This window comes from Panthera leo, chromosome B3, assembly GCF_018350215.1.
Source record: "Panthera leo isolate Ple1 chromosome B3, P.leo_Ple1_pat1.1, whole genome shotgun sequence".
NCBI lineage: Eukaryota > Metazoa > Chordata > Mammalia > Carnivora > Felidae > Panthera > Panthera leo.
In genome coordinates, this window is record NC_056684.1 from 64,095,140 (window position 1) to 64,108,066 (window position 12,927).

At 45.7% G+C, this 12,927-nt stretch overlaps 1 protein-coding gene across 2 annotated transcripts in view; it reads left to right on the plus strand.

The window, feature by feature from the left end:
- The window catches only part of RASGRP1 (RAS guanyl releasing protein 1), an 80,075-nt gene that overhangs the window by 34,967 nt on the left and 32,181 nt on the right, over positions 1 to 12,927 (plus strand). For both annotated transcript variants that reach the window (XM_042942450.1, XM_042942451.1), the window contains one exon: positions 8,845 to 8,950. In XM_042942450.1, coding sequence (XP_042798384.1) covers positions 8,845 to 8,950 — 106 coding nt within the window. The remainder of the gene's footprint in view (positions 1 to 8,844; positions 8,951 to 12,927) is intronic.

A 12,927-nucleotide genomic window follows, 5' to 3' on the forward strand; every position in this document is an offset into this window, starting at 1 on the left:
ATTTACAAGGCACTGGGAGCCTCCCTTCTGCCACATCCTCACCTTACATTAAAATGTTTGTCCTGGGTTAGAGCACTAACCACTTCAAGAAATCGCTGCTGTGATGTAGATCTCTCTGAGAGGGTTCACCCTCCTCCACCCGAGGAGCTTCTTGATCTGGATTAACTGTTCATTCTGACACTAGGCGAGGCCCAGAAGGCATGAGGTGAGGAGTCAGGAGCACCTGATAGGAAGAAGTACAGCAGGACGCTGGGCAAGACCGATGGTGTCGACTTTGGGTCTGCTGCTAGAGTTTGCATCTGGCCAGAGCTGACTGCGAGCATCTCACCCCAGCTCCGCGCTCAGTGGCTTTGTGCTAGTAGCTTGGAATTGGCCGTAATGGGAGTATTTAGGTCATGGAAGTCTGCAAACACTACAAATCAGGGTCCCCCTCACCCCCAGGAGAGCTGGTCTCTAAACTCCCACCAGCGTACCGCTGGCAGTGGCCGTACTGATTGTCTCCCTTGCCCTGTGAAGTATGACTCCATCCTGGTAGATCACTCGCTTCCTCCTGCTTGTTCTCCTGCCCCCAGGCTTGAGGGGCTGGGGCACCAAAGCAAGAGCAAGGTGGTATCCGACACGTGTTGGAAGCTGTGCAGGTGGTAGAAGTTGTGAGAGTTGAAGGCACGCATCACCCTGTTCCTCCTTCATGTGCACTTGCTGCCCCAGTGGCAGCTGTTGGCACCAGAAAGCAAAACAAAACCAAGGACAATGACAAACTGTTAAGTTGTTTTTTCAGCTTGCTGATTTTTTACCTTCTCCAAACAGGATTTAATGAATGTAATAGTCTTGCTGTCAAGTAGATTTTATTTCTTTAAAACATTTATGAAGTGTTACACTTCATAATTCTGTGTGTGTCTGTCAGCTTCTCCCTGGATCCATTCTTCTCATTTCTGGAGACACTGACCTCCATTAGCAGCTTCTGCCCTGCTCTGGGTTCTGGATTCACCTCTGCTGTCATGGTTTTCCGTCCATAGTGTTCCCATTACCATTTTCTGGTCACTGGTTTTGACATACCTGTTACTTTGTGTTATGCCCCCAATGGTGACAGCTGGCCTACCTGTGATAAGCCAATTTCTGACCTTTTGTCTTTGGTCATGAGACTTCTGTGTCAAGAGATTTCTGTGGAAATCAAAACAAAGAGGAAGCAAAGACTCTGTTCTGCAGTTTCTCTGGGGTGGGCCATATTTTATGTCCATCTTGGAGCAAGTGATTTGTGCCTCATCCCCAGGTGAGCCTGTGCTGGAGGCAGGTCACCCCACTTGTCAGCAAGAAGTAGGGCCTGGAATGTGGCTGAGTACAGATTTACTCTCACGGGATTCTAATCATTAGGGAGTAGTTTGTTGCTATGAGAGGCATATATTTAAGATTAAACCAAGGAAAGGAAGAAAAGAGTGTACAGAGTGATTGAGGGGCAAAGGACTGAACCATATGATCTCTTGAATAATCTCAAAGTTCTGGGTCACTTCACCACGGGTATCAAGATGCTTCCTGAACCATCATGAGTGGATGGGTCTCTGCTTCCTCTGAACTTTGCATCCTTCCGTGTGCTCTCTGTAAGAGCTTCGCCCTTAATATCTACTGCCTGATATTATCATGTGTCTTGGGTATGTCTTATTCCCCAACCAGATTGTTGACTCCTTAATGACAAGGGGCTTCCTTAGAGCTCCTCAGCTTTCCTTTGGGATCTAAGATAGCACCTTGCACAGAGTAGATTACGGACCACTATTGGTTAATTGCATCAAAAATGTTTCCGGTTGAAGTAGAATGAAAAGTCACTATATGGAATAATTAGGGAGCCATATGCTTCCATTGGAAATGTGCAAGTAGATACTAGGTAACAAGTTACCTGTGGTGCTTTTAGGAAGAAACAATGCATGAGATAGAAGGTTGAGGTAGAAGATGTCAGAGGTCTTCTCCACCCTGAGATTCTGTGATTCCCTATAGTGTAGTCATGGCCGCCACTGAGTCTAATGATGGAAAATGGGTTTTTTGGTTCATAGACACACGACTTTCTGGAAGCCACATGGCTTTTCTTTTTTCACAGGTTGGGTGGGTCTTTAATATACCTCCCTAACAGCATACGTTACTCCCCAAGTCTAGTGATAGATTATATAAGATTGACATTTTGTACCCACTGAGGTTTCAGCCCTTTAAAGAAGTCTCCCCTAAAGTGTTAGGAGGAGCAGATGGTACTGAGAAAATATGCACATTTTATTATGCATTGCACATTTTACTTATTAGAATTTTTAGTATGACACCCTGCATTTTTAAAAGCCTATAGATGCAAACAAAATGAAATTATTCATTGAAATATTTAAATCAGCTTACAGCAATTATATCAAAATATCAAAATTAAATCTTGCAGTCTGGAAGGTAAATCCCCCTTGACCACCCACTTAGAAATCTGACTTTGAAAGGGAGGCACTTCCTCTCAAAAAGGAAGAGGTGCTTGTTCTGTGAGATGAAGTCAGGAAGGGAATACATCCTTAATGAGGTCACACGGAGGCCGAAGATAGCGTTGGGGAGATGTGGTGGTAACGAGGGCAAGTGAACATGCAGAAATTCTCCTGGTGAAACAGAACCAAGAAGGGGGTTCTGGATGTAGATGTAGAGTTCTTCCTCCCTCACCCCATTCCTGCCTCTCTTTGCCAAGTGAGTCATCCCCTCCTGGCCTTACCATTTGCCAGCCTTCACTCCCACAGAGCCACAGTGGGGGAACATCATGGAACTCTGGAAGAGGGGCTACAAGGCAAAAGTGGAGAGTGAATATGGTTTTGAATCTTGGGTACAGCCCTCTTCTTACTGAAGGACAACTTTAATGATCAATATCAATCAGCCAAGGCATGCAAGAGTTTTTCAGAAATCACCAGGAGTACAAAAGCTATTCTTCCAAATGTGCATTAATTCCGACCCTGTATCCCAGCAGCATCTCTTAGATTCAGCCCTGAGCACTGGAAGAGATCTTAAAGCTCATCTCCTTCAGCCCCCTCATTTAACCCTTGAATTCCCTGTCCTGACAAATGGCCGGGCAGCAGGCAGCTGAATGTAGTGGAAAGAGCTGGAGTTCTAGAATCAAACAGACCTGGAGCCAGATCCTAACTCTTTTTCTCTTTGACCCAGAACAGATTACCTCCTCTTTCTATACTACGATTTCCTCGGCTATAAGTTTTGAGCAATATTGCCAAATTATTTTCAGAATTAGAAATAACATCATGAAGGTGCTTAGCACAGCTCCTGGAATTGGTAGGACTTCAATAGATAATAGCTGCTATGCCAGTCAAAATGATGTAATCAAGTGTCCCTCTCCAGCCTCCTCGTGAATATCTCTGTGATGGGAGTGCTTCCGTTGTCGCAGTCCTGTTGGTTCGAACCTTCTGCTCCATGTGGTGCACAACCCTCTTTCTTTCTCATCCTCTTCTGGTTCATTCTCTCTGATTCTGCCATTTGTGGCCACACAGAACAAATCTAAACCTTCTCCCACAAATAGTACCCCAGATATGTGAAGACAATCCTGGTATCCCTCCTTGATTTTCTCGGTGGCAGACCTAGTTAGCTCCTCGAATCCTTCCATAGGTCACTTGGTTTTGATCTCACCCAGGACACTTCTAAGCCCCTTCCCCCAATACGTGAGCATGCACGGAAAGATGCCGGCCAGCCACAAAGAACATAGCAAGCGTGTCTATACTGAAAAAGCCTGTGACTGTGTCTGTAGCTCCTGTGATATTCCAGTGCATACCCTACAAATATGTTTCAGTTCCCCTGCTTTTTACCCTAGTATTTGGAACATGATGCTACTACCCTGGTGAGGAACGGAGCATTATAAAAACTATATTGTCAGATGCTGAACTGAAAAGTTATCCCCTCATAACTGTGGTAAGATGTGATTGCATTAGCCCCTTACCCCCATTTTCCACTTTCTCAGTGTCAGTGATATTTTTCACGAAACTTTAAGGTCCCTGCTCCTTCACTGGAGACCCCGCAGTGTGACTTGCTGTGGCCAGCAGAATAAGGCAGAAGCGACAGCATGCCAGTTCCAAACCTAAGCTGAAGAGGCCTTCAGTATTTCCAGATGCCCTTTGGTGCCCTGCCGTCACCATGAAAGAACATACCGCAACTAGCCCACTGGTCCAGGGCAGCTGGGAGGTCTGCAGAACAGAGGCCCCCAGCAAAGCCCAGCCTCTATGTGCTGATCCCCTGTCCGCAGCCAATTCATAGCACTTGAGAAAAAATAATTGATTACTTTCTGAAGTCACTGAGTGTTGGGTGGTTTGTTATCTGGAATTTTTGTGGCAAGAGATAACCATTACAGAAGTTAAGCCAGAAAACAGAGAGAGGAAAACTAACCAGTTCCGTGTAGTTGCTGTACAAACACATTTGCCGTGAGCATTTTTACCACAAGCATTTTCACTGCATAACTATCAGCTGAAACACAATTTTCCAAAAAAGATAAAATCACAAAAAAAAAAAAAAAAACAGAAGAGGGACATTCATTAAAAACATGAAAAATGAATAACAAAATTAAAAACAGTATTACAAAATACAAAATGTTTGAGTACGTTTAAAATATGTGTTGGCCATACTGTGCAAATAACTGAGTTTATTTTGTGTATTACATCTAAGCATAGTCTTCAAAGTCTTTCATTCATAGTATTATCCTTTTTTTTTCTTTCTTTTGTTTGATTTGTCTTGTGGCTAAAATTTCTTCCTTCATTAAGAGAGGTATCCATTTCGAAATACTAGGATGCATACTTGTAGCTGAGATTTGTATTGCGTTTTGAAAGCCTTCTCCACTGTCGCTTGTCCTTGGCATATTGTCACATGTCCACTAGCAGACATTCCAAGTTTGGCTGGAAATGTAGGTTCAAAACTCTGCCACTGTATAGACCATTATGAGGGCTGAGCTTTATAGCCTGTAAAATGGAAGTGCTGCATGAAGGAGAGATGAGGCCAAACTGTCCACCAGTTATTTTTTCAATGTTTGTTTATTTATTTTTTGAGAGACAGAGTGCGAGCAGGGGAGGGACAGAGAGAGAGGGAGACACACAATCTGAAGGAGGCTCCAGGCTCCGAGCTGTCAGCACAGAGCCCAACGCAGGGCTCAAACTCGAAAACTGCGAGATCATGACCTGAGCCGAAGTCAGATGCTTAACCTACTGAGCCACCCAGGTGCCCTCTGGTTAGTTTTTTAAATCTTGTACGACAAAATGGCCTTAAAGACTATTAGTTTTGTGGCAAAAACACTTGTGGGCCAAGATGCTCGTGGTGAAAATGCCCAACATGATATTAACCCTTCCTCACTAAGTTGAGAAGAATTGATGAAAGAGTAACAGAACTATAACCAGCCTAACTGAATACTTCATAAAGATGATTTTCCAAGTTTTGTTTTTTTCTTTTTAAAGTTCATTTATTTTGGAGAGAGGGGGAGAGAGTATGAGCAGGGCAATGGCAGAGAGAGGGAGAGAGAGAATCCCAAACAGGCTCCGTGCCATCATCAGTCCAATGCAGGGCTCGATCCCGCAAACCATGAGATCATTACCTGAGCTGAAATCAAGATTTGGATGCTCTGACTGAGCCACCCAGGTGCCCCAGTTTCTCAAGTTGTAACCTTGAGAAAACAAGTGTGTAGATTATGCATCTCATCAGCAAAATAGCTCATGACAAAGCAAACTGAATATCCAAAAACATGAAAAGTTAAGGGTTCTCCTGTTTGATACAGTTCACTCATTGACTCAACAACTATTTAATGAATACCTGCCATGTATCCTCCTTGTTCTAGGCCCTGGAAATATGGTCATGGGAAAAACAGACAGGGCTCAGGTCTCATGAAGCTTATATTTCTAGTGGAGACTCAGAAAATAACAAACAAAAAGATAACTTCTAATAATGGATGATAAGTGCTGTGCAGAATCTCAGGCAGGGGAATGGCCACCTCAGGTGGTTCAAGGAAGACCTCTCCAAGGATGTGATGTTGAAACTGAGACCCGAATGACATGAATAGGCCAAGAGAAAAAAAGACCACATTGCAGGAAATATCAAATGCAAAGGCCATAAGGTGCATGAATAACCTTGGAAGGTCTGCGGTGTAAATAGAGGGATGGAGAGGAGTGATGTGGTGTGAAATGAAGTGGGGGATAGTAGAACGGGGCAGAACATATGGAACTTCACTGGCTACAGCAAGGATTTTGTGTTTTGTTACAAGTGTAATGGAATCCATGAAAGTGTATGAAGGACATGACCTGGTATATGGGTTTTAGGGGCTCACTCCTGGCGTGTGTGTGGAGAATGGATTATAGGAGGACAAGACGGGAAGCAGGGGGTCTTTTAGGTCACTCTTGGGTGATACTGGTGACATTTTGCAAGTAGAATTCAAGACTTGCTGATGGATTGTGTGTGAGGGAAAGTGACAAATTAAGGATGACTCCTAGGTTTTCTGTTGGGGTAACTGAGTGTAGTTGGTGCTGTCATTTCCTGAGAGGAGGAGGAGGAGGAATGGGCTGGGGGGGAGAGAGAGAGAGAGAGAGAGGTCAAGAGTTTTCTTGGGATGAGTTAGTTAAGTTTGAAATTGGACGTCTGAGTAACTTTGCCAAGGAGGATGTTGGACATGTTAGTTTGGTACTCAGGCTACAGATAAGAGTTGGGCAGTCATCAGCAAATAGATGTGGGATTTTAGCCATAGGAGTAGATGAGTTCACCTAGAAGAAAGTTAAAAAGTTAAAATTTTCAATTTAAAATTTAACAAGTTTCAAAATTTTTAAATTATTTTGAAAAGAAGTGGGAGGATTAAGCCACAGAGCATGGTGACATTTAAATGCTCAGCAGAGGAAGAGGAGACAGAAGACGAGCGTGAGAGAGAAACTGAGACAGTGTGATGTCGTGGAAGCCAAGAGAAGCAAGTGTTCCGGGAAAGATGGTTGTCAACTTAGGTTGGGTTGGGCTGAATGCAACTTGACTCATAAAGTTAACATGAAGCCAGAGAAAGAAACTATTGGATTTGGTGACCCTGAGAATAAAATATTTAGTGGGAGGACGGAGATAAAAGTCAAAATGGGACGGTTGAAAATAAATGGCAGGTGAGAAATTGATGACAGGTTCTGCTACAAAGGGGAACAGAGAAACGGAGAAGTCTTAGAGGTGGTGAGAGCTTAAGGTTTTGTTTCATTTTGTTTTAAATAGGAGATTGGGGCAAGGCGGGGGTAATGTTTAAATGCCATGAGTAAGTAAGGCAGGAGAGAGAGAAGAGTTGAGAATGCAGGAGAGAAAGTGGGCGAAGGCAGGATCATCACCCTAGAGAACGGAGGAGACCCCAGGCATGGTGGAAACCATGGCCTCTGCGAGGCCTCTCATGGAAATGGGAGGGCAGGCAGTGAGAGTAAGAGCATGCGCACGAATTGGCGGGGTTGGTGAGGGGAAGGTAAGTGATCATGTCCATTCACTCATATTTTCTCAGTGAACTGTGACTTCAGGTCATCATTTGAGGATGAGCCAGGACTTTCTGAATCCTGAGCCCCATGTCCTTCATTTATCATTTGGTGCCCTCAGAGAGATGAAATGGCAGGGCAAGTCGTGTCTGTTCTTCCATCTGATACTGTGCCCGGAATCATTCAAGTTCCCGTCAGAGAAGCGAATTCATGTGGTTTGTTTAAATGAAAGCACTCAAACGAAGGAACTCCTCACAGAGATGAGGATGCTGTTAAGGGATGCTGCACCCAGGCTGTCAACAACCACAAGTTACCCCCCACCCCCATCGCCACCACCTAGGGCCACAGGGTCAAGGAAGATTAAAAGTGTTAGATCCAATGAGAGCTGGAGTCATGGGGAAGTGGCCAGCCAGTGTGGTCATTCATTGAAGAGGCCTATAGCTGCTATCAGGGAAGTAGCGCCAAAGCAGAGAGGGGATGAGAGAGAAATATCTTGAGTCCTCCCCCCTCGCATCTGTTGCTGATGCTTCCCCATGGCTGAACCCAACTGGAAGCTGGCTGGCAAGGGTTATGCAATCCATGGTGAAGGACAGAGAATAGATCTGGCCGCAAATAACCAACACTTCAGGCCACAGCTGTTGAAAAGATTTTGAAAACCACTCCAAGGGGAGTATTTACACCCAATGCCATGTATAGAATGCATCTCGTTATTTGGTTCCTGCTGAGACTTGGAAAACCTAGCTAGCCATGATCTTTGAAGTGAACCATCATGGATACTTGTAACCCACCCATAAATCTCCAAATGTAATGTTTGTCCATAGTCTTCCTCCTTTATTTTCATCCAGAGGCATATTGCTCTGAAACTAGGAAAGCTTGTTCAGGGCCCCTCACTGGCGTGAATACCTTCCAAGGCCATGGGAGAGCCACAGTCGTATATTCTTGCCATCGTGTGTTCTTGTCAATTTTACAAAAGTAGTATGTTTAACTGTAATCTGTTAAGACTGTGTTTTTTCACTCTGACCCTAGAAAGCCCCCCCCCCATTATATGCACTTTAGGCCCCACAAAACTTGTATCTGCTTCTGCTTCCAACAGAGGCTCAAGGATACAGTGCAAATTTTATCCCTTTCCCAAAATTCTCCCATCTTTCGGGTGGGGTGGTTAAAGAACATCAAAATGGACAATTTGGGAAGCGGGGAATGCAGCAGAAGGGTAAGAAGCAGAGAAGGGAGGGGTGTGCAGTGCTCAAGACAGGGGAGAAGAGCACTGTGTGGAGCACCCCCTCTCTGGCCGTCCACCTTCAAGTGACGGAGGGTTGTCACGTGTCCCACAGGGGACTCATTTCTCACGGGGGCCTCGCTCAGATGCTGCTCTTTATGCTTTCAGATGCAGATGGAAACCTGTGTCGAAGTAACCAACTGTTGCAAGTCATGCTGGCCATGCACCGAATTATCATTTCCTCTGCTGAACTGCTCCAGAAAGTTGTCACCCTATATCCTTTAGCACAGTAGCTGATGGTCCCCAAGCGGGATTCATTCAAAAGTATTTCAAATCTTGAGATTTGAAATTTGCTTTCATGTTGATTGGTTTGGAATAACCCTGAGTGGTAAATGGGTCCAAATGTCCTTTGAGAGGTATGGGGTTTGTCTGTGTGTCTTGGGTGTCCGCGTGCACATGCACACGTATGTGTCACTTCTGTTGGGTGGGGCCGTGTTAGCAATGCTGATTTCTCTGGCAAGTAGTCAAAGCAATGGGCAAACACAGTGGTCTTCAGTGTGTCTGGCTAGTAAAAATACGTGTCCTATAGGTTAGTAAGAATCCCTGTTCATCCTGTGCAAACTGACGGGGGGGTGCAGTCATAACTCAGATGAGAAACTGGCTTTCCTGTCCAATTCCTCAATTTTCCCCAGGTTCTGGAAAGAGCTGCACGACACCCCAGTAGCTGGAGTCTGCTGGTGCTTCTGCTTCAGGCAGAGATGGCTCTCAGCCCAGCAAACCTGGCTGGATTTTAACTGTCTTACGGGGTGCAAAGCGAGTAGGGTGGAGAAGGAGCCTGCCCTCTCCTGCTCGCGGAGCACAGTGTAAGCTGTGGCTGTAGTTGGGGTGAGACCGCTGAGCACCTGAAGCCCGGGTCCCTGGCACTGAGTCACGAGTGGTGGCTCTTCTGATCCTTTACCCCTCCCCTGACCCCCCTCCCATTTCATCTCATGGCACACCAGAAGGTAAAAGCCACCAGAAGAGACTGAATCTCTTCTATAACCCTACTTATAAATCTTTACGTTTCAGATCAAAGGAGATGTTTCCAGCAGCATTCCAAGGGAAGAGCATTGGGAGGGGTCTCTGTAATAAGAGGTGCAGGTCGTAAGTGGGTGTCTGGTCTGCAGAGAATTTTTAAACCGTCATAAAGCTGACTCACAGTCTTCTGACTTTTTGTTAACTCCACGTACCAACAGTTCTAAACAGTATCAGTGATTAAAAACTCCTCAGTGAAACACTTGTTGGTCTAGGGACTCAATTGTGCCCCTGGCTGTCCCCATGGTGGGCAGACCCTCTCCCCTCCCCCTGGTCTCTCCCACCCCCCAAAGGTTTGACCCCTCACCCCTGTCCCTTTCCTCCACTTTCACCTCTGCCTCCTCAATGGCACCTGCCCCTCAGCCTAAAACGCATTCAAGTCTCCCCAACCTAAAAATAAACTTCTCAGCCCTGCCTTCCCTCTGTTCCATTGTTAGGGTTAGAAATTTGATGCACAAATGTCTTAAAATAGTCTGCACTCACTATCTCCAATCTCTCAACTCCCACTCACTCCTTAACTGAGCCTGGGCCCCCGCCCGTGCTCAGACTTTCCTCTGATGTCACCAGTGGCCTCCTGGTGGCACCAGTGGCCTCCTGGTGGCTAAGGCCAGGGGCTCTTTTCTGTCCTTGCTTACTCCGGGCTTTGTGGACAATCTCCTGCTTCTCCAAACCCTTTCCCGCAGGGCTCCCAGGCGGTGCCCCCTGGCTCTCCTCCTTCCTGAGCCGCCCCTCCTCTGACTTCCCATCTGGCACCTTCTCTGAGCACATCTTAAATAAGGGGACAGTGTCCTGGTTTACTTCTCACTCTACCTCCTTCCTGGGTGATTCCCCACCAGGCTCTCCACCTCCATCCTTTGGTGCCATGGACTTTCAAATCTATATTTCTTTAACCCAAGCCATTTTGTAAAAAATATCTGGACTAATTTGTCCTGCCAACACTTGGATCTTAATATGCTCAAGCCTTAATTCGTTTTCTCACCAGCTTCATCTCCAACTACTGCCCATTAATTCTGCTCTGACACCTGCAGTTTCAGTTTCAGTTTCAGTTTCAGTGCATGGTGTCATCGCCCATCCAATCGCCCCAACCAGAAACCTCAGAAGCACACTTGACTCCTCCCTGCCTTTCACCTCCTACAGAGTCCACTACTCAGTCCCAGGGCTTCTCCTTCAGAAATGACTCTTAGCTGTTTTCTTCTCTCCCCCTGCCCCGCCCCCCCCCCCCCCCCCCCCCCCCCCCCCGCCACTCAGGGCTTCATGTGGGCCTCCATCTTCTCTCCTAGGCCCCTCTCTGGGACTGCTGTTCTCCCCCACGTGCCAGTTCACAAGCCACCTTGGACGTTACTTTCCGGAGAAGCACGTCACATAAGCCCGTTGCTCCAGAGCCCCTGTAGGCTGCACGGGTAACGCCCCACTCCTCAGCTGCCAGGACAAGGCCTCCACAGTCTGAGTCGGGGTGTCCGTTCAGCTCCACCCTGCAGCTCTCCCAGAAGCCCTTTCTTCCCGACCTGGAACTGCTCAGTACACCTGTGCCTGGGATGCCTTTGCCTCCCTCATTGCCTAGCAAGCAGACTCTTTCAGGATCCTTCTGTGAAGTCTTTCCTGACCTTTTCAGGCCTCCACACACCCCTCCCTTTTAAAGATACATCTAGTGTTTTTAAATAATGCTTTGAAAATCTAATTCCTGTGACTTTAGTTTTGTATTGCTAAAGTCATTGTGTCTCACCTCTCTGGTCCGGATGTAACCTGCCTTGAAAAGCTTTCCATCCGTGACTGCAAAAAGTGTGAGGTATTTCTATTCTGTTAGCTAAATAAATTGACCTACCAAGACTTCTGAGTTTTGCCAGTGTGATACATATGTGCTCTGATCTTTATAGATGACTGTTTCAAGTCGATTGCTGAAACTTTGCGTCTAGCTGCTGTTTGATTTGTGTTAGTAATATAGGAAGTTGCAAAGGTACTAAAAATTAATTTGATTACAAGTCAACTTAAGAAAAATATATAAATTTTTAACATATATTAAAAATATATATGCTGTAACTTATCCACTTACATGTCTCCTCTACTAATCTGTGTGTCCATCGACATCAGGAACCAAAGCTTATTTATCTTTGTTTCTCTAGAACTTAGCTCAGGGACCATCTCATGATTGGATACAACAAATGTTGCCTTACCATTCATGGAAAAACATTGGATACTCTTTCTATATTGGGACTTTTAGGTGAAAAACTCAAGCTTTGCTCAGGTCTGGGGTGGTGGAAGAGATTCTAAGAAGGGAATATGAAATAAGACTGCCTACCATTGAAACCCAGGTTAAACACTGGAGGCAGAATGATTTTCTCTTCATGTGTCTGTCTCTGTTTTCTGACCTGGGAGTAATAGAATTATTAGTTAAATAAGCTAAGGGTTTCCTGTTGTTTTCTGATTTTTCACTGTTAAAAAAAAAAAAAAAAGATTGGGATTTTGAAACATGCTTTGAATGGCTCAAATGCCTGAAAAGTACAGTCAGATCTGTACTGTACTTCATAGTCCTGGTACGAGCTGTGAAGAGAAGGAAAATGCGTGGAGCCTGAAGCTTCCAGCAAACAATGACCTTAAGCCTTGCAAGGCAGACAGACCCCTGAGCCTCTTTTACTGGCCTGCATATACTGGGTGTTCCCCTTCTCTCCCAAAGGGAGAAAGCGGGTGCTCTGCCTCACTTCAGGGCTGCCTTCACTATGGTTTAGGGGCTCTGATGAGCGGGGAGGTTCTGCCCTTAAGATGGGGGCCCTGCCTGCCTGCCCTCTGCATGCGGAGCACCCGCATGCACACTGACCGGTTCACACAGGTTCTGCCCCGCCCTCGGCCACAGGGATGGATGGTCAAAGGGAGGGAAGGACAGGGAGTGACTGGGAGGAAGAAAAGTCCATAGTAAAGGGCACCATGTTGATTTATAGATCTACTTGGTTGTTTTAAAGGAGAAGTATGTTTTCTCTGCCTTCCCCATTAGAAAGGAAGACAAAAATTTCGAGAAGTACATCAAGTAATAGAAGTATAGAACCTGAGACCTATTGATCTGGAATGTGCCTTGTGCTTGAATCTCTTGGCACTGAAGGCAGACATTTCCTCAGCAGTGCAGCATAAGAAATGTAAAGTCATTCTGGTTCACTCTTTTATGCCCAAAGAAAGGCAGTCATCAAA